Source organism: Pleurodeles waltl, chromosome 9, assembly GCF_031143425.1.
Source record: "Pleurodeles waltl isolate 20211129_DDA chromosome 9, aPleWal1.hap1.20221129, whole genome shotgun sequence".
Taxonomy (NCBI): Eukaryota; Metazoa; Chordata; class Amphibia; order Caudata; family Salamandridae; genus Pleurodeles; species Pleurodeles waltl.
In genome coordinates this window covers 1,138,470,822-1,138,490,408 of record NC_090448.1, presented here as the reverse complement: position 1 = coordinate 1,138,490,408, position 19,587 = coordinate 1,138,470,822, and the positions used below count along the sequence as shown (strand labels likewise).

Below are 19,587 nucleotides of genomic sequence, written 5' to 3'. Positions count from 1 at the left end.
CTGCTTTGGAGCATCTTGAATGAAACACGCATATGTTGCTTTTATGCATCTAAACTGCAGCAGGTATTGTGAACTGTTAACGACAAGCGAACGGATATTCTTGATTGCTCGGTATACTATGTTTCCCTTTGTTCCTCTTGCAACGAGGGGAGCATAACACATCATTTTCCTTTTCATTGAGTCTTATTCTGCAACAACAGATGAAACTATGTGACTAAGTTGTATGATCAGCTATGTTTTTGGAAAACAGAAATAGATTTTCCATGGAGTACACAGCATGGATCCCTTTCAATGGCATATTAGCTTCTGGTTTAGGTATTTTAGCACCACTTTTCATTTTCCAAAAGGATGGTTAACCAATTGCCTTATGGCCAATTTATTTGTTTCTTGAAATTCTAGGGCGGCCCCCCGTGTGTTCTTCACTCAAGCCGTTCTATTCCCCCTCAGTCATATCCATCCAGCCCCGTAACATTGTTTCCTTCCACTGCTTCTCTCGCTTCCATCCTTCCCGGCCTTCCTCTCTCCTTTTCTTCAGCCCCCCCTTCTTCACCCCACCTTTTCACTCTTCCTTCCACCTGCATTTAGCCAATCACCACTGCTGTCCTTCTACCATTCATCTGCTGCCTTTTGTTCACCCCTGTCTTAGGCCCCTCCCTCATGACTTCCCTGTTCTTTACCTCTTCCTCCTTTAAGCCCCACCCCCTGTAAGATTTAGGAAAAACACCATATTACCTAATTATTTGATATGGACTGACATTCTGCTTGGTCACACTGAGTGCGGGGAGGGTTTCACCACCTTGTAATATTAACAGTAACACAAACAGGCGCTTCATGGTGTTTAGCGGTTAATGATTCGCTTCTCTTTTTATCCATTTTTTGTACAGTGCGGACTGTCCCCGCTAAAGACATTGAGATTGACAATCTCATTTAACTCTCTTATTTAGTTGTCAACACAATAATGCGCCTGTGAATAGCCGCCAGCTGAGCTATCAAGCTCGGGAACAGCGGCGCAGAATCGTTTTCTCAATACAATTGATGCCTGGGAGCCTGCTGTACCCCATTAGCTGTGTCTCGGTCCTGCTGTCACATAGAAAGCATGGAGGTGGACCTTGCAAGCTCCTATTTACACCTTTTGAACCTGTGTCTTCAGCACCTTCCCTGCGGAGGCGCCACTGATGCACTGCCACATTCACCCACTAGGGGGAGCGGAGTCTGCCAGCCACTGCGGCCAAACCGAGGTTGTTTACATGAATGAATCCACAGTGCTGCAAAACTGGGAGGTGGAGGGGGTACAGTACAAAGCAGGAAATTGGTATGTAACAGTAGGTTCCCTGCTCATGACAGCTTGCTCCAGGAATGGAGTATTCCAGAGCCACAAATTATTATTAACATTGTTTCATCATACAGATGGGTAGCAGACTGTCCTTCAAACATTACCATAATATCACAAGATCTACACATCCAAATTTGGAAACCGATTACATATTATTTTATATTTAAAATTGTATAAAGTGCGGAGCACGTCAAGGCAATCTTAGAGTGCTTTATATTTTGGTATGTTATTACAAATATTGCAAGAATGAATTAATGAAAGTTGTATGAATGCATACATTATGATGCAAGTTTAAACTACTTTTGCAACAAGCTGTCACGAATGTGTCCTACTGTTCCTGAAGAAATATTGAGCTGAGGTTTGACATGAATATCCAACAAAGAACACAGACCTGCTGCTAGCTGTGGGCTCCTGTCAAGAGATATGAATGTCTTGGACAGTGTAACTTGAGGTGTGAAGTCTAAAATATTTGAACTTTGTCATAAAGTTATAGAGGTCCATAAACATTTGAGAGCTGGGTTTTATGACTCTTATTTGTAAGAATGCATCTGAGTTTCATAGATATTACACATATGCAGTCATCAGTACCCTACAGAGGCCTGGAAAGGAAGGTCCTTTAAGTCTGGGGTTTGACAACACAGCTGTTAAAGAGAGCTATTGCTAACAATATCAGTGAAGAGGCCTACTGCTATAACTATTGCAGCCTTTGGCTTGAGGCTTCGTCAGTCGCGTCTTGCTTCAGCCCTGTTGAGCTCTCATCTGTCACACAATACTATTGGCTGTTTGTGTTTATCCTTCCATCTCCACTCGAGTGTTTGCATTAAACTGCAAGAGGGACTCCTTTACAACTACAGCATTTTCTATCTTTTGATAATGTGCTGATGATGCACTTGTTATCACTTTAAGCCCAGACCTATTGGCTTTGCCAATATTTGTTCGCTTAAGCTCAGCAGGGCAAAAATACACTACCTGGTTAAAGTATGCTTGGAATCCCTTCCGTGGCCACAGCCATGCCCATCACCTTTTTCAGATGTCACTGGTTAATAGCTGCTCCCTCTCTCTCCAGCCTTTCATTGTGTAATTATACAACAGATTACTGAACAAATACACTGTGCAGTTTTAAAAGCTTGTGTTTTGAAGCAGCCTGAAATCACTGTTTTGCTTTAATCTATAGGGGTTCCAAGGGAAAAGGCTACAAGGGGAATATTTAAATCAATCACATTCTAAGAGGTGGCAGTGAAACGTGTCTTGAGAGAAGAACGGCTGCGGTGTTTTTAGCTGTACCTCACAAAAAGGATTGTAAAAATAAAAGTTAAAAAATAAACTTAGATGTAAAAATGAAGTCATCCTCTCTAAGAGATTCACTGTACTAAAAAGCCATGTCTTTTTGAGAATGTATTACTAGTGCTTAATTTGTGATGGTGTTTCTCACGACTAATTTCTGACAGGCCACCACATGATGGTGCTGTTGCATAGTTTTGAAAAAATCAACAGACCATTTTATAATTCAACTTAATAAAAAAAAACAATAATTAGTCTATGCCATTTTCACAGCTTTGGTAACATGGAATAATCCGAGTTGTTGGGGTGTGATGGTTATAAGGTAATGGCGCCGTGGGCACTTGGCTCTGCTGGTATGGTGTGCAAGCTGGTCTCTGGTGAAATACCCTGGGCTCTGGCACTTATTGCTTTTACAAATGAAACCCTGCTGGATCTGAACCAGAAGAGACATGCAGACATGTTTATCAGAGTCTGGATATCTGACAGGATCAACAAGTGACGGGTGCTTTGTGCCCTCGTTAAGTCATTTGCTTAGTAATTTAGACCAGGTGGTGCCAGTGTCTGTGGGTGGACATTAAAACTGGTGAGGGGAAAATCGACAGGAGAAAATCACGAAGTGAAGAAAGCAAGGCTGCCTCGCCATCCCTCAAGGGGGCTTTGAAGCATCACCGTAGATTTTTTTCATTAGGTCTGGCTAAAAGCATCTTTAATGTCTAAAACACTTCATGTCATCAATTCTTTGAAACAAGCATTGGCAATGCCAATAGGTCTGAATAGGTAGACTGTTTTATGGTGATGAAAAGCATTACAAGTAGATATCATGGGGGTGGATATGACTTTGTGTGTCAGCAAAGAACTGTAATGTATTGTAGGTTAAATGACGAGGTATCCATGTAAGTTAATGACAGCCCTCTTACATCTGTGCTGCGGCCAGAGAAAAAACACCATAAATGATCTGGTTATCTAAGGCAGTTTAATAGCATCACAGCATAATGTGTGTACCCCTGAAACTCAGGTAGCTGGATAAATAAACAAAATGATCACAGATGGGTGAACGGCAAGCACTTCTTTGTGGAAGAGCACAATTTCTGCTGAATCAAAACATGTACTCCTAACTACCAAAATGTGGGTGGAGCCAAAGTCCCTCTCCTGGTGATTCTTACATAATTGTCTGGCGACAGCTGCGCTGTCAGGCCAGACCATAGAGTGCAATAAGAAATGTGCATATGTGTCTATATATTTATAAAATACATCGATGCGTCAGCTCCCTTCAGCTATCGGATTCTCAGTTGCTTGCATGGGCTGCCCAGAAATGCAGTGAATTTTGTCAACGTTTTAAGATTGCATACATTTTTGTAATCCAGCTAATATCCAAACAGTATTACATTGGGTTGCATTTCTTGACATCACCATTTTGTACACATGTAGCTCATTGCAACTTTAGACAAAAATGGGATGTTTTTGTCATCAATTATGAGTGCTTTTTTTAATAAGGCAAAGTTTGTGCATTTCACTTTATGTCTTATACTTGTGCCTCTTTCTAGGCATGACTGTCCATGTTTGCACCTCTCACAGATTGTACATTTCCACTCATGTACCTTTCCCTGCCTGTACTTCTCTCTGTTCACATCTCTGTCAACTTCTCCGAGCCTGACCCTCTTCCTGCCCATATCTATCTCCTAGAACCTCTCCCAGCCTGCATCCAACCCACACCTATCTCTGCATCTCTCTCAGCCTTCATCCAACCTATGTCTGCATCTCCCCCAGCCTGCATCCAACCCACACCTATGTCTGCATCTCCCCCAGCCTGCATCCAACCCACACCTATGTCTGCATCTCCCCCAGCCTGCATCCAACCCACACCTATCTCTGCATCTCTCTCAGCCGTCATCCAACCTATGTCTGCATCTCCCCCAGCCTGCATCCAACCCACGCCTACATCTCTCCCAGCCTGCATCCAACCCACACCTATGTCTGCATCTCCACCAGCCTGCATCCAACCCACGCCTACGTCTGCATCTCTCCCAGCCTGCATCCAACCCACACCTATGTCTGCATCTCTACCAGCCTACATCCAACCCACACCTATGTCTGCATCTCCACCAGCCTGCATCCAACCCACGCCTACGTCTGCATCTCTCCCAGCCTGCATCCAACCCACACCTATGTCTGCATCTCTACCAGCCTACATCCAACCCACACCTATGTCTGCATCTCCACCAGCCTGCATCCAACCCACGCCTACGTCTGCATCTCTCCCAGCCTGCATCCAACCCACACCTATGTCTGCATCTCTACCAGCCTACATCCAACCCACACCTATGTCTGCATCTCCACCAGCCTGCATCCAACCCACGCCTACGTCTGCATCTCTCCCAGCCTGCATCCAACCCACACCTATGTCTGCATCTCACCCAGCCTGCATCCAACCCACGCCTATGTCTGCATCTCTCCCAGTCTGCATCCAACCCACGCCTATGTCTGCATCTCTCCCAGCCTGCATCCAACCTACAGTATGTATGCATCTCTCTCAGCCTTCATCCAACCTATGTCTGCATCTCTCCCCACCTGCATCCAACCCACATTTATGTCTGCATCTCTCCCAGCCTGCATCCAACCCACGCCTATGTATGCATCTCCCCCAGCCTGCATCCAACCCACACCTATGTCTGCATCTCTCCCAGCCTGCATCCAACCCACGCCTATGTCTGCATCTCTCCCAGTCTGCATCCAACCTATGTCTGCATCTCCACCAGCCAGTATCCAACCCACGCCTATGTCTGCATCTCTCCCAGCCTGCATCCAACCTATGTCTGCATCTCCCCCAACCAGCATCCAACCCACACCTATGACTGCATCTCTCCCAGCCTGCATCCAACCCACACCCATGTCTGCATCTCCACCAGCCTGCATCCAACCCACGCCTATGTCTGCATCTCCCCCAGCCTGCATCCAACCTATGTTTGCATCTCCCCCAACCAGCATCCAACCCACACCTATGACTGCATCTCTCCCAGCCTGCATCCAACCCACACCTATGTCTGCATCTCTCCCAGCCTGCATCCAACCTATGTCTGCATCTCCCCAAGCCTGCATCCAACCCACGCCTATGTCTGCATCTCCCCCAGCCTGCATTCAACCCACACCTATGTCTGCATCTCTCCCAGCCTTCATCCAACCCACACCTATGTCTGCATCTCCCCCAGCCTGCATCCAACCCACGCCTATGTCTGCATCTCTCCCAGCCTGCATCCAACCCATGCCTATGTCTGCACTTCCCCCAGCCTGCATCCAACACACACCTATGTCAGCATCTCTCCCAGCCTTCATGCAATCTATGTCTGCATCTCCCCAGCCTGCATCCAACCCACACATATGTCTGCATCTCTCCCAGCCTGCATCCAACCCATGCCTATGTCTGAATCTATCTCCCCTAAGCCTGCATCCAACCTACACTTACGTCTGCATCTCTCCCAGCCTGCATCCAACCCACGCCTATGTCTGCATCTCTACCAGCCTACATCCAACCCACACCTACGTCTGCATCTCTCCCAGCCTGCATCCAACCCACGCCTATGTCTGCATCTCTCCCAGCCTGCATCCAACCCACGCCTATGTCTGCATCTCTCCCAGCCTGCATCCAACCCACTCCTATGTCTGCATCTCACCCAGCCTGCATCCAACCCACGCCGTCTGCATCTCTCCCAGCCTGCATCCAACCCACGCCTAAGTCAGCATCTCTCCCAGCCTGCATCCAACCCACGCCTATGTCTGCATCTATCTCCCCCAGCCTACATTCAACCCAAGCCTATGTCTGAATCTCCCCCAGCCTGCATCCAACCCACGCCTATGTCTGCATCTATCTCCCCCAACCTACATCCAACCCACAGCTATGTCTGCATCTCCCCCAGCCTGCATCCAACCTATGTCTGCATCTCCCCCAGCCTGCATCCAACCCACAGCTATGTCAGCATCTCTCCCAGCCTGCATCCAACCCACAGCTATGTCTGCATCTCCCCCAGCCTGCATCCGACCTATGTCTGCATCTCCCCCAGCCTGCATCCAACCCACGCCTATGTCTGCATCCAACCCACACCTATGTCTGCATCTCCCCAAGCCTGCATCCAACCCACGCCTATGTCAGCATCTCTCTCAGCCTTCATCCAACCTATGTCTGCATCTCCCCCAGCCTGCATCCAACCCACACCTATGTCTGCATCTCTCCCAGCCTGCATCCAACCCACGCCTATGTCTGCATCTATCCCCCCTAGCCTACATCCATCCCACACCTATGTCTGCATCTTTCCCAGCCTGTATCCAACCCACGCCAATGTCTGCATCTCCACGAGCCTGCATCCAACCCACACCTATGTCTGCATCTCTCACAGCCTGCATCCAACCCACGCCTATGTCTGCACCTCCCCAGCCTGCATCCAACCCACACCTATGTCTGCATATCTCCCAGCCTGCCTCCAACCAACGCCAATGTCTGCATCTTCACGAGCCTGCATCCAACCCACACCTATGTCTGCATCTCCCCCTGCCTACATTCAACCAGCGCCTATGTCTGCATCTCTTCCAGCCATCGTTTTGCTTATCTCTACCTCTCCCACACAGTACTTCTTTCAGTGGTGCTACTTCCTGTCCACAACCTACTCACACCTCTTCCTCTCCACCCCTCTCCCTGCCCATATCAGAACCTGTCCGCATCTTTCCTAGCGCACACTTCTCTCTGCCGCAACTTTCCTTGCTCATATGTAATTTTTGGCTGCACCTCTCTGCCTCACTTTATCTCCCCATACATTTCCCATGCCATATCTTTACTTATATGTTTTTAGGCCTCAGCATTGGCAAAGCCAATAGATCTGAACACCAGACCCAATTTTATTAGCCAGAAATGTGAAAGGGTTGCATTGCAGCCTGAACTCATTCCTAAGCCCCAGCCAAACCTCAGCCCAGGCACGGAGGGAGCATGTAACAATCCTCTTGAAAGGCGACCTCCCCCACCTCCTGCACACCTGACCTCCTGCCCACACAGGAGCCCTCACAGACATCAAACACCTGCCCAGAACAGGCGAGCAATGCCTGCATAAAGCCCCAAGGGGTTGGAATTCCATGTGGGGGACCAGCTGGGATTCTCGATCCATGTGGTCATCCATGTAGAGATTACAAAGCTTCCATTTGAAATTCTGCATTGATAATTTGAAATTTTTCAAAAGTTTACTCAAAATAGACTGGCATTGCAAAGTCCTTATCTATTTTCCTGTTCCCCAACCCAATAAACTTTGGCCAAAGTGCGCAGAGACTGGAGGGCTACCTCTCACGTGCAGCCAGGGCCGGGAAGAGGCAGGGACTTGGCGGCTTTACGAGCATCTGCAGGGATTCGGAAGGCTCATTGTTGACAGAGTTTAAGTGCCACATGCAGGTCTTCCTGCCCCTACCTCAGCCCTGTTACATTCATAATGTGCATGTGCGATGGGGGAGGAAGCTGGAAGGATCCCAGCTTACACATGCGCAGTCTGCCTCTACGTAGCAAGGAGACTGACAGCAGCGGCAGCTCGTGGGCGTGAGTGGTGGTGCTGGGCCCACACGTCCCAGCGGACCAGCCGCATCGGCTTCGCTGCTGTGACAAGCTGACAGACTGCTGGCCTTTTGTCCCAGCACAACTATTCCTCAAGGCATCCCTGGAACTGAAATCTAACCAAGAGCGTCTGCCATTTACTAGGCACCGCCTACACATGACATTTTATTGCTGAAGACTCTATCTGGCCATAGATTCACACTTCTCAAAAACTATATAGTGTCTTTTTTAAATAAAAAAAAAGCACTATTTTTCTTGTAGATTTTTTCTTTTTTTTAATAAAGCATCTTTTTTTCCCCTAGCATTATTTTTTTTTTTAACTCTTGTCTATATACAGCTGAAGTTGAGTGGAGAGGGTGCATGTCATCACACATACTACAGTCAATGGGTGTCGCGTTTGCTTGAGTTAGAGCTGTTGGCGTTGTAAATTCCTAACTGGACTTTTCTTGCCACATAAATTGAAAATGAAAAGTAAAACAGTTGATATAAGCGAGCCGATTCAAAGCGTCACAGCTGCCCTCAGCGCGAAGGAGAGACACAAAAAGAAAAAGAAGTTCGCTTGCAGTCAAACGTATCTACAAACGTGCAATTATCCATGTAATTGGTTCGATGGCCAAGGCAGAAACAAAACTGCCCCAAGGAGGGACAAACGTAAAGCATTTACCAATGACAGCAAAGGACTTTGAAAGGCAAGTCCACGAACGAGTGAAAGTGATGCGCGTACGGTGGGTGTGGTTAAAAGCCCACAAGTCTTACAACAGGCCAGAGTGATTGCACGCTCAACCTAAAAAGTGATCAGGGATGATCAAGCACCTACCAGCGTGAGATAAAGAGGCTGGGAAAGTCTGGTGATGGAAGCAACCCGAGCTTCACTGCATTGGTATTTGGCACCATGGACATTCATTAGTTCCGGCCATAGGGTTCTGAGCAAATCTTAGGTCCCCGAAACCTATTCTTTTACAAAACAAAAACTGCATACATCCGCACAATACATAACATACACATACATACGGAAAGGGACTTTTGAACAGCCTGCTTCAGATATCTGCTACTGTGGTTCAGCTGGCTTTAGGCATTGGTTAACAGGGTTCTCCAAAAAGTAGTCCACACTTATTAGCATCAATTCCTTGTATTCCTTATTTCCTGCTAGCCCCTTGCTCTTTCGTTGATCCTGGCACTTCCTCCCGAATCTCTACCCTGCTCCCTGTTTTGTTTTGAGGGTCCTGCAGCTGTGCATTGCTTTCAGTTACTTAGGAGCTGTGAATATTAATTGAGAAAAGCCCAAACCTTCGGGCAGCAATTAGGAGGTTCAGGTCAGATATATTTAGATAAGAAGTTAGTCCTCTGTTATTCATAAGAAACCCCTGCACAATTTTGAAGAGTTTGGTTTTCAGAAGCTTCTGGTTATTAAGTTCTCAGGGTTGGGCTCAGTGCACTCCAGAATCCAGGTTCCTGTAGTCCCAGGGATCTGCCTCATGTTTTAGCCATTTAAAGGTTCATCGGTTGGTTAAAGGTGCTGTTGCTGAGCGTAGATTCCTAGATAAAGCTTAATGAGGAGTCAGTTTCTGGAGGTATTTTGAGCTTTTGCCTCAGGAGACTTTGTGAAGAATACAGAGAAGCTGGACCTCTATCATTGCATCCACTGTGATCCGGTGGAACGGGAAGGGGGTTCAAGGCCGACTTGACGAGGGATCTGTTCCAAAGCCCATGGGCCACATTAGGGCAGTAAGTCAGGAATCGTGATTTATCTCTATTCATACGGAGGAAGCTCTCTTCCATCTAGTCAAAAGTATGAGTCAGGCATCAAATGTTGGTTCCCTATTTTTTAGGGTCGAGCCTGCTTTGCATGTGCTCACGCATGCGTATAGCAGGGAGACTCTTTTGTATTTAGAAAAGGGCTCCGAGCCCTGTCAACTTCACGTCAGTGCTTTTTATTGGTTCGTGGGCTTCCCTAATTAAATCAGCTTGCTTTCATTAGTCGAAGGCACGCATACGTCATGCCTTTTCCGGTGGCTAGCCCTCCTCGAGCGCAGCGACCAAGTACAGAAAACATGCGAGGCTCGCTGTTTTCTATCTGGCTTGTGGACTTTTTTTTAAAACTAATTTACGAGCCCGATCTCGCTTGGCAGAAGTCGAGCGCTTTACCTACTTGATTTCACTTTTTCGGGTTACGTTCATAAATGCACTTTTGCCCGATAGGTGAAAAGTCGGGTTAGGAGTTTACAACTCGATCGGCTCTAACACGAGCAAATGCGAGACCCGATGCATTGTAAATGCTTGTTCTGGTATGGTTTTGAGCCCAAAGTCCAGAACTGGATTTGGGCAGCTCTGGAGTACAGTGGAAAATTTTCTTGGAACTGCTTAAAGTACTAAGCCCGGCGGCATGCACAGATGTTGAACAGTAGGCAGGAGAGGGGAACACCCTGTGCTATTCTGCAAAAAGCACTTCATGAGCAGTAGATATCTTCCTATGTGGGTTATACAGAAGTGCTTTGAAGGATGGTTCCAAAAGCAGTTTATTTTGACTCACACTCTTCTATGCACAAACTTGTTTATGTTAATCTTCATATAATAGCTGATTGGGCAGGTGGTGGGTCTCTTCCAAAGCAGAGGATGGATGAGGCTTTATTTTAGCTTTGAGATGTCTATAAAGGAATTGTCCAACAAAACTTAGGAGCTGAGGATTTGCACTGCAGTAATTTTTGTTACAATCTCCTTAGAAGGCCTTGCAGGCTTAGCTGTCTGTCTGGATCTTATATTAACAAAATACATATGCATATTGGCCAATTGCCTTTAAGATATACGTTTTATATTTTACAAATCGTGCTTACTGCCTTTGTCGGAACTTTTTAAAAACAAACAGAGCAAACATATGATATCTGAATGAACCAATCAGGTCTACAGTTTTAACCATCTCATTCTTACTGGATTCAGCATAAACGTTCCCACAAAGCGGCCAGCAGGTGTACCACAGTAGAATTACTCATAGAAACAAAATTACAGCAGTTAAAACAATATAAAACCATTCCAGAGTGTGCAAAGCAAGCAATAAAATAGGGCAAATCTTCCATCCCTTGCCTACTGTGGTAATCTGTGAGAGTCCTTGTGGCAAAATACCAGCCTACAATCTTTAGCACACTATAATAACAGTCTGTTAATAGAAACCCATTGCCTGTAACACACGCTTTTCACAATAAGTAAGTCTGGCCTACAGGCTATCTTATACCTTTATAGAATAAATAGATCAAACAAATGGAATCTGAAATAATGTTTTCCAAAAAACAATAAGGCCTAAGCCGTCATCACTGATGGATGCCATAACCAACACAGTTATACTGAAGAGAACATAAACTGGCTGCCATCATTCATATAGTTATTAAATTACAAATATGTAGATAATTAATGATGGCAAATGTGGCAAACAAGGATTAACACAGTAAAAATCTTTTACCCCCGGGATTTGTCACAGGGGGTGACCAGCATCAAAACCCGTGCCTACTATGGTAATCTGTGAGATTTCGTGAAATAGGATACCTATGTATAGCGGTAGCACAGACTGATAATTTACCATTAAAAGGCCTATTGGCTTCAACAAATATTTTTCACATTAAATAAGTCAGGCTTGAGGCTTACTGCCATTGTCATAACTTTTAATAGTACATAGATCTGACATATGATATCAGACGTAAGCTTTCCAAGTATACCAACAAGTCCCATAGCATTTCGCATTGGCTTTTCACTATAACCAACCCAGGTCTACCGTAGTGCCTCTAAACTTTCCCACAATGCAACCATCAGCACACAAATGTATACAATATTACAGTCAGGAAAACAAAATACTATCTCTCCTAAGAGGACATAACATGAATTATCACAGTTCAAATCTTCTGTTCTGAAGGTTTGTCGGGCCTACCTGTTTTTCACAATAAACAGATCAGGGCTGTAGCGTCAAAATCGGCTTGCACCATGGCCAATGTAACCCTGCTGTATGGAGCATACATTTTCCCACATGGAAAAAAGTGTAATATAAGCACTCTTTTCAGTGGAAGCACACAACTTCCGTCCACTCAAATGCTGTACTCAAGGTGTGCTTGAGAAAACCAGCATCTGGTTGGAGCCACAGCTCCTCTCAGTAGTGCTTCTTAAAGTTCTGTTTTTGTTGCTCACAAGGCCTGGCCAGACCCATAATGAGAAAAATCTAGGACCAGATAAAATGCTTGAAGATAAATGTATTCTGGAGAATATTAATGTATTGTTCCCTTATCTGACTATATTATTCAATATGGCTGATATGACTCGCCATGTACGAAAAAACTGGCATAATGCAGAGATTACTAGGGCTCATTAAAAAGGAGAGAAAGATCTGCCTTCAATCACCATCCAGTCTTGCTACTGGACTCTGTAGATAACCTAAACCTTCCAACCACTGAGCCTATGTGGTTTCTGAATCTTGTTAGGCAATTGGAGTAATAACTTTTTTTATATAGTGCTGAACATTGAAATTGTGTCTTTTGTAAATTCAAGAATTTACAGCTGCTATTATTAATCAATTTAATGGCAATCCTTTATTGGCTAGGAAAGAGAAAAGTCCTGTCTTTGCCTTACCAGATTTCAAACCAGTGACCTGGTAGTTCCACACAGAAATCAGTTGTGAGCATTCTACAAAATTCCGTAGTCTAGCAGAATTTACAAGTTTAGGTTGTGGAACATCTGGTTGCTTATAGTGCTAATCCCATCAAGCATCCAAATATTAAATCAAACATTTAATTGCTAAATACTTGCAGAACTATACTATGTACAAATTAATGTTTTCTTCAACATAAAGTAAGTACTGTTGAGTACAGATCAAATAAGTACAAATTAAATTTAGTTTAATTCAAATTGAAATTTAAAAAAATATAGGTGTTAATTAGAAGAACTGGGATTTCGCACGCATTTCTCTTGGTAGTCTGAGTTAAAAGTACATTCTATGCCATTTTTTTAGTCAACTCAGGGCAGAGCCGGGATTAATCTGAAATAATCGAATACATCAATTGAATATTAAAGTGCATTATTGGCAGAAATGAAAGATGCTAAACACATACATTATATGGGATCTGAAACTGATTTAAAGAGTGTAATCTGGATGGCAGAAACAAGATACTATTCTGTGTGTATGATTGGTTATTTCACGAAAAAGGAAGAGTTCCTTTTTTATCAGAATTTGCGAAGCTACCGGATTGAGTAATTCCTCAAAGGAAAAGAGGATCCTGGGTGCAAAAGATGCTGCTGCATTGCAAGAATACTGAGAAATGAAAATGCTGTTTTGTGTCACCAACTACCTCTAACAGGGTGGGGAAATAACTAATCTGTAGGAAAGTGCATTACTCTGTTGACAATTAGTTATGGTCAGCTCTTAAAACATTTCTACCCAATGAGTTTGCATATAATAATATTTTTAGAAATATCATGCCATTTTAATGGCTGCTCCTATTATGTTCGTGTTCTTTTGTGAAGTTAATTTACTTTTTAATGTTTTTATTATAACAGTTTTATTAGTGTTTCGGAATATATGTTTAATGGATATTGTTGCTGAATGCACAATGGTTGTGAACAAACATCAAATTGAACTTGGGAAGGAAACCCTAGGTGGTCTTCGGCCAACCTAGAATTATCAGAGAAACCTTTGTGTATGGTACTATACAATATTTGTCTAACACAGTGCACTGAGTATTATATAGTAAATAAAAGAGGTACAAAGGAAGGGTGGCGGAAACAAGGGAGGGGAAATGATGAGGCTCAGAGGAGGGAAAAAGAGGGAGCGAGCAAGTGATGGGGAAAAGGATTCTAGAAAGAGAGCCTGGGAGAGAGTGAGGGAGGAAACAGCTAAGGGAGGGATGCGAAGGAGGGAAAGAGGGCAGAAGAAAGTGGAGGTATACTAACAGAATGACGGGGTTGGGGAGATAGAGGTGAGAACCTGATTTCACTGTACCCTGCAGTCACCTTAGAGCGCTGAGAGGTGGCAGCCTTTGCCCTGTGTTATCTCTTGGCATATGAATAGTGGATGAATTTTCCAGCTCAGATGAGTACATTATATCAACCTGCAAAGGATGAAAGGCAGAGTCAGTCTTGCCGGACCTCAGAGGACATTCCTGATCCAACCCTCCCTGCCTGGCCGAAGCCTGTAGCTATTTGGTGTGTAGATGTAGTCCTGTTGTTTGATGTATCCTGTGGTTGTTTGTGTCTCCATCATGCTTAGTGGAGTAATGCTTGGGGAGTCAGCAGGGAAGTGGAGGTAGACAAATGGCCTCATCTGCACACTGGCTCGGCCCTGCCAGGCTGGCTTTCTGAGCATTGAGCCACTCAGAGCATCATTGTGGGGGTGTGGAGCAGCCGGGGTTGTCTGTACCAAGCCCCACTCTTTAAAGGGCCCATGCTGTCACTTTTAAATGTATTTCTATCAGTGCTTATATTTGAGCCGGTTGGGGGGTCGCACCGGCACTTATTTTTGAGGGCTCGCGCTTTTTTTCCTGCATCAGGTAATTATTGTAAGCTAAAGACACATATGGGAAAGACGGAGGAAAGAAAGACGGAAAAGCTTCACAAAGGGGGAAAGCAGAAAGCTGCAAGAGTGGGTCAAAGGGGCAGGGAGTGGCTGTAAATGGATTGAAGAGTCTGGAGATGCCTTCGGGATTCTGTGCTCTCACAGTTAATTGCAGCAGCCCTGTGACTCAGAGGAGAGCTTTGGGCACTGGCACGTTTTTATTTACATATTAACCACTGATTTATACATCACAACAAGGAGGCTGGTTTTGTGTTATATATATATATATATAAAAATTATGACACATGTAACATCAGTCACCACTAGGTGGCACCATATACTGGAGCAGTCTGGAAATGTTTCAGAACATAGGGCCTAATTTAGACCTCGGCGGATGGAATACTCCGTCACAAACATGACAGATATCCTGTCCGCTGTATTCCGATCACCAAAGGATATAATTGGATCGCAATAAGGCAGACGGGAGATCCGTCACACTTGTGATGGAGTATTCCCCTTTGCCGAAATCTAAATCAGACCCATTGTGTTTAAGGACGGCCCCACAAGAGTTTAGTGACGGCCCCATAAAAGCTTCTGGTAAGCTGGCTGCTGGCTACACACTGCATATTTCTGGATTTCATGTATTTCTGGAATACATGGGTTGCTGCACCAGGCTTGCGCCTCTGTGCTGTGCGCCAGATGTGCACAATAATGGATTCTCTCTAGCGAAGCAAGGATAACAGAAGTTCCTTCTAACTTCATGCCCCATTTTCTTCTTAATGGTAATGCAAGAGGTTGCCCCCAGTGGCCCTAAAGCGCTACTGCACGAAAGCATCCCACAGGGAAAGCACAGAGCATTCCACATGACATCATAGGCATGGATGGGACTCATCGTACCAAAGAATTATCACCTTCAACGAAGACCAAAGTAAACATACACAAATGAGTAAACAACAACGCTTAAATATAAAAAGTCACACCAGCTGAGACAAACCTGGCCAGAAGGAAAAGAGATAAGAAGGCCAAAGCGTGAAAGGTTAATCATTTCGAAAGCGCATTCATCTTGGCAGATTGCTCCTTTAAAAGTCTTTATTCGTGGAACCCTTAGGTGTAGGGCCTAGAAGATCTCTTTAGGTCTGTATGGTCCTTTAAATGCTCTGACTAATATCCCATGCATCCCAGAGCTGTGGTACCTCCTCCGGCCACCCTCCCAACACCCTCTGTGCTTGCAGTGGTTCTGCCTGGCTGCCTGATGAGCCATGAGTGACTGAAACCTTGTGCTAATGCGCTTTTTGGTGCATTGCTCGACAGGGTGTTCCCGTCGCTTCTACCAGAGCCCTGGGGCACAAAGATGCTTTTAAGAGCCTGGACAGATCACCGAGCCTAAAATGCTTCAGCATTTAGCTCTCCAGCTGTACAGCCGAGTAGAGCGCAGATACTATGACGCGCCTCATTACTCCTAACAGTTGTCTGGGCGCTTACCAAACATTAATGGCATGAAAGGCATCGTCCAACGTGCAATGGCCTCTATGAAGGCAAGAAAACAATTCTGCTTTTTTGTGGAAAATTCCCTTTTCTGTTTTTGATATGCTGTTAAATCTTGCTTTTTAAAGTACAGTTGTTTATATTAAGTTTGATAAGAGAATGTTCAGTTTGTACGTGGATGTTCAGTTTGTAAGTGGAGGTTCAGTTTGTAAGTGGAGGTTCAGTTTGTAATTGGAGGTTAAGCTCGGAAGTGGCAAGCCGCATTAAATAGGTAAAGCGAGGTAAAGGGAAATTAACAGATTTTGTACAAAATAAATAAATGTAGGTCGAAAATTGACCTCTTTTATGCAAGGGTGATCATATTTGGCTAGGGTGACCAGATTTTTAAAGCCAAAAACCGGGACGTTTCCAAAAATAGAAGAAGGACTACAATTTTACTCTCAGAGTGCACAGAATAGCAACGCTCATCAGCATAGAATTACAGCAGAACATCAATTACTCATTACTAAGAACATCAATAAATGCAATTTTTAAAGCCATTATAATGTCCGTTAATTAAACTGCTTTCTGAGAGCACCTGCTAACTATCTTGACTTATTTAAAAAATTAACCTCCCAGCGTTTTCAGGCGGCCCTCTCTAAAAACCGGGACATGAGCTAAATTTCCCAAAATCTCCCAGAACAGCTGGTGAAAAACCAGGACTGTCCAGCCAAATTCAGGATGCCTCTGATCACCCTATATTTGGCACAATCACTGGTTGTACAACTTAAAAGTCCAGACATAGGTACCAAATTACTTACACAGCACAAAGTGTGCCAGGTAAGTGTGTAGGAACTCTTCCAAAGCTAGAAGGAGACTTACTTTCACTTATGAGATGCAGAGCTCATTGTGATCAGGCTCCAATAGAAAACAAGCACTGGAGAAACTGGTAGGTCTACTGTTATCCACCATCCTTTTCTTTGCCTTGTCAATGCTTGTTTTGTTTTTTCATTGTTTTTGTAAAAGTTATTCCTGTGGGAGCTTCTGGATCATCGTCAGTACGAAAAAAACAACATTGGATAAAAGCAAAAGCATATTTTTGGTGTCAAAAAGCAAAAAATTGCCTTAGTAGTCCAGGGCTCTGAAGGGAACTGCTTTGTGTGTAGATGTGCTTCTTGTGAAAGAGCAGAATGTTGTTACTCACAGTGAAGACAGGCAACTGCTAAACTGGGATGTCCCACTGCCCCACGCTGTGTTCTGGGTGGAAGAAAAATGTGAATCAATAACAGACCAATGGACGAAGGTGGCTTGATGAAAGCCCCTAAAAGTAAGTGTTTATAGGTATAATTCTCCACAAGATCACAATGGAACTAAGGATCAACAGTGTATTGAAGTCTGTCACCTTCCACAAACTACTTCACTAAGCCACCCAAGTGCACAATAACATAGGACAAAGAAGAGAAGAATCAAACAGTGTATTCAGTAATGTTTTTTGTAACACGCAAAATAATAATAATACTTCCAGCTACTTACAAGCACCTCAGTCTTTTGATCCTTTGAGCATTCCTGAAAACCTACAAGGGTGATTTAGACTGGCTAAAGCTTCAGTCAATGGTCTAAAGTTGTTAGATGTTAAACCAATGTGGATGAACAGTTGGGTAGGAGGAATGGTTGATCTGTGATACACCAATGAACAAGATGTTAGCGTGATCTCCCCAATCATCATCTCTGCCTCTTTCTAGGGGGCCTAGTCCCTTGTGGAGTTCATGTGGGGAGGGAGTCCAGACATCTCAATAAAAATCCTTCCAGAAGTTTGATTTCTTCAGGTAGTTTTGGAATCTTGGAGAGTTCTCCGGCTCCCGAGTGAGTGATCAAGTGTGATCCAGAGCTGAGTGCACGTTGCTTTCAGTGACCTTCTGTCATGTTTCTTTATCTCAATATTGCAGGAATCTGGCACGGGTATAGAGTGCCACCATTTTCTGAAGATACTGGGATCCGTTTGCCAAGATGGATGGCAGACTCCAGAATGTATTTTTATTAGTCAAGGAGTCATTGGTGAATGCATTCTCAACTCCTTAACTCATTGCTGGTACGGACACTTTTCCTCTACGTGACCCACTCAAGGACAAGTAGAAAACATCAAAAATACCCTTGATTTTTTCTGCTTTCTAAAACTCATGGGTGATGAGTGACCCTTGTTTTTAAGATCTTACTTGGGAATTACATGCTTGAGATAGTCTGGAAAGTTGATGGATTAGTATCTTCCACATGGCTCCTCAAGATGAAGGGACCCCATAGTGTGCAGTAAAGTACACTGTGAAGGAGACTGGAGTTTATGATCTCAGTGGCATCCCGTGTCATAAAAAGTGTTTTCGTTGAGGTGGCCTCAGAGGATTCAACTGGCAGCGCCAATGCTCTCATACCACTAGCTCCCTTCAACAACTTAGCATACATCAGCCTAAAGCTGAACAGAGTGGCCGGGCTGTGCCAGGGACCCTCACCATTTTTAGCTTATTTGTAGTAATTTCATGAAGTCTCCAGTCTGCCGCTCCTTCCACCCAGACCTTTATTTGGGAACATTGTTGTAAAAAAATGATTCCTTAGCCGACAGGACTGTGCGACTGAATATTAAGGCTATGAATATTGTGATATATGAATATTATGGACAAAATATCAGAGACCAACATGCTGAAAGGTAAGTGTATAGAGAGGAAGTATAGATCTACTTTGTAAGCCCACATCTATGTACTTTGAAGAGTGTATATATCATGGAGGTATATATATATATATATATATATATATGGAGTTAGGCATAGAAAATCTGTAGTTACTTAACTTTCAATATTTTGTCCTCAACAAATCCATACAACGATATTCTGTCTTCGAAATTCAGGGGGACGCCAGAAGGCAGCACTGATCCAACACTACAAACTGTGCAGCTAGAGCTTAAGAGAGAGACTAGCTTTGAGCTGTGTTCATATGAACTGCACGCATATGATGCCAGACTCTTCCAAAATCTAATTTTGTAGTTTATTCAGGCTTGCTAATTGTATGCTAATCATGTCATTGTGCTCATGCACCCGGAAGAGTTTTCTGAAACAGCATGGAAATTATTGGCATTCTCACTGCTTGCACACTCCAAAATAAACTGCTGAAAATGGAGTCAGATGGCCAACTTGTGACTATAAGTAGCCCTTGGTGCACAGTTGTGTGGACTTATAATTGCTATTGTTATTGCAACTAGTGCGTGCGAACTGCAGTGAATAGTCCTTCAGAGAGATTTTCCCAACTAATGAAACTCAGAAAAAAGTCATCAATTTGATCCTGTGAAATGTCTCCTGCTTTGTGTCAAATGTCTGACTAGAAAAACAAAACCAGCCCTGACAAAATGATGCCAAGACCAGG

At 44.2% G+C, this 19,587-nt stretch overlaps 1 protein-coding gene across 3 annotated transcripts in view; it reads right to left on the bottom strand.

The window, feature by feature from the left end:
• Positions 1-19,587, bottom strand: part of RAB15 (RAB15, member RAS oncogene family) — a 248,682-nt gene that overhangs the window by 124,367 nt on the left and 104,728 nt on the right. Inside the window, exon 3 of one of the 3 annotated variants that reach the window (XM_069208903.1) lies at positions 17,387-17,439. The exons of the other annotated variants lie outside the window; for them this stretch is intronic. Coding sequence (XP_069065004.1) covers positions 17,387-17,439 — 53 coding nt within the window. The remainder of the gene's footprint in view (positions 1-17,386; positions 17,440-19,587) is intronic. 3 annotated transcript variants of the gene reach the window in all.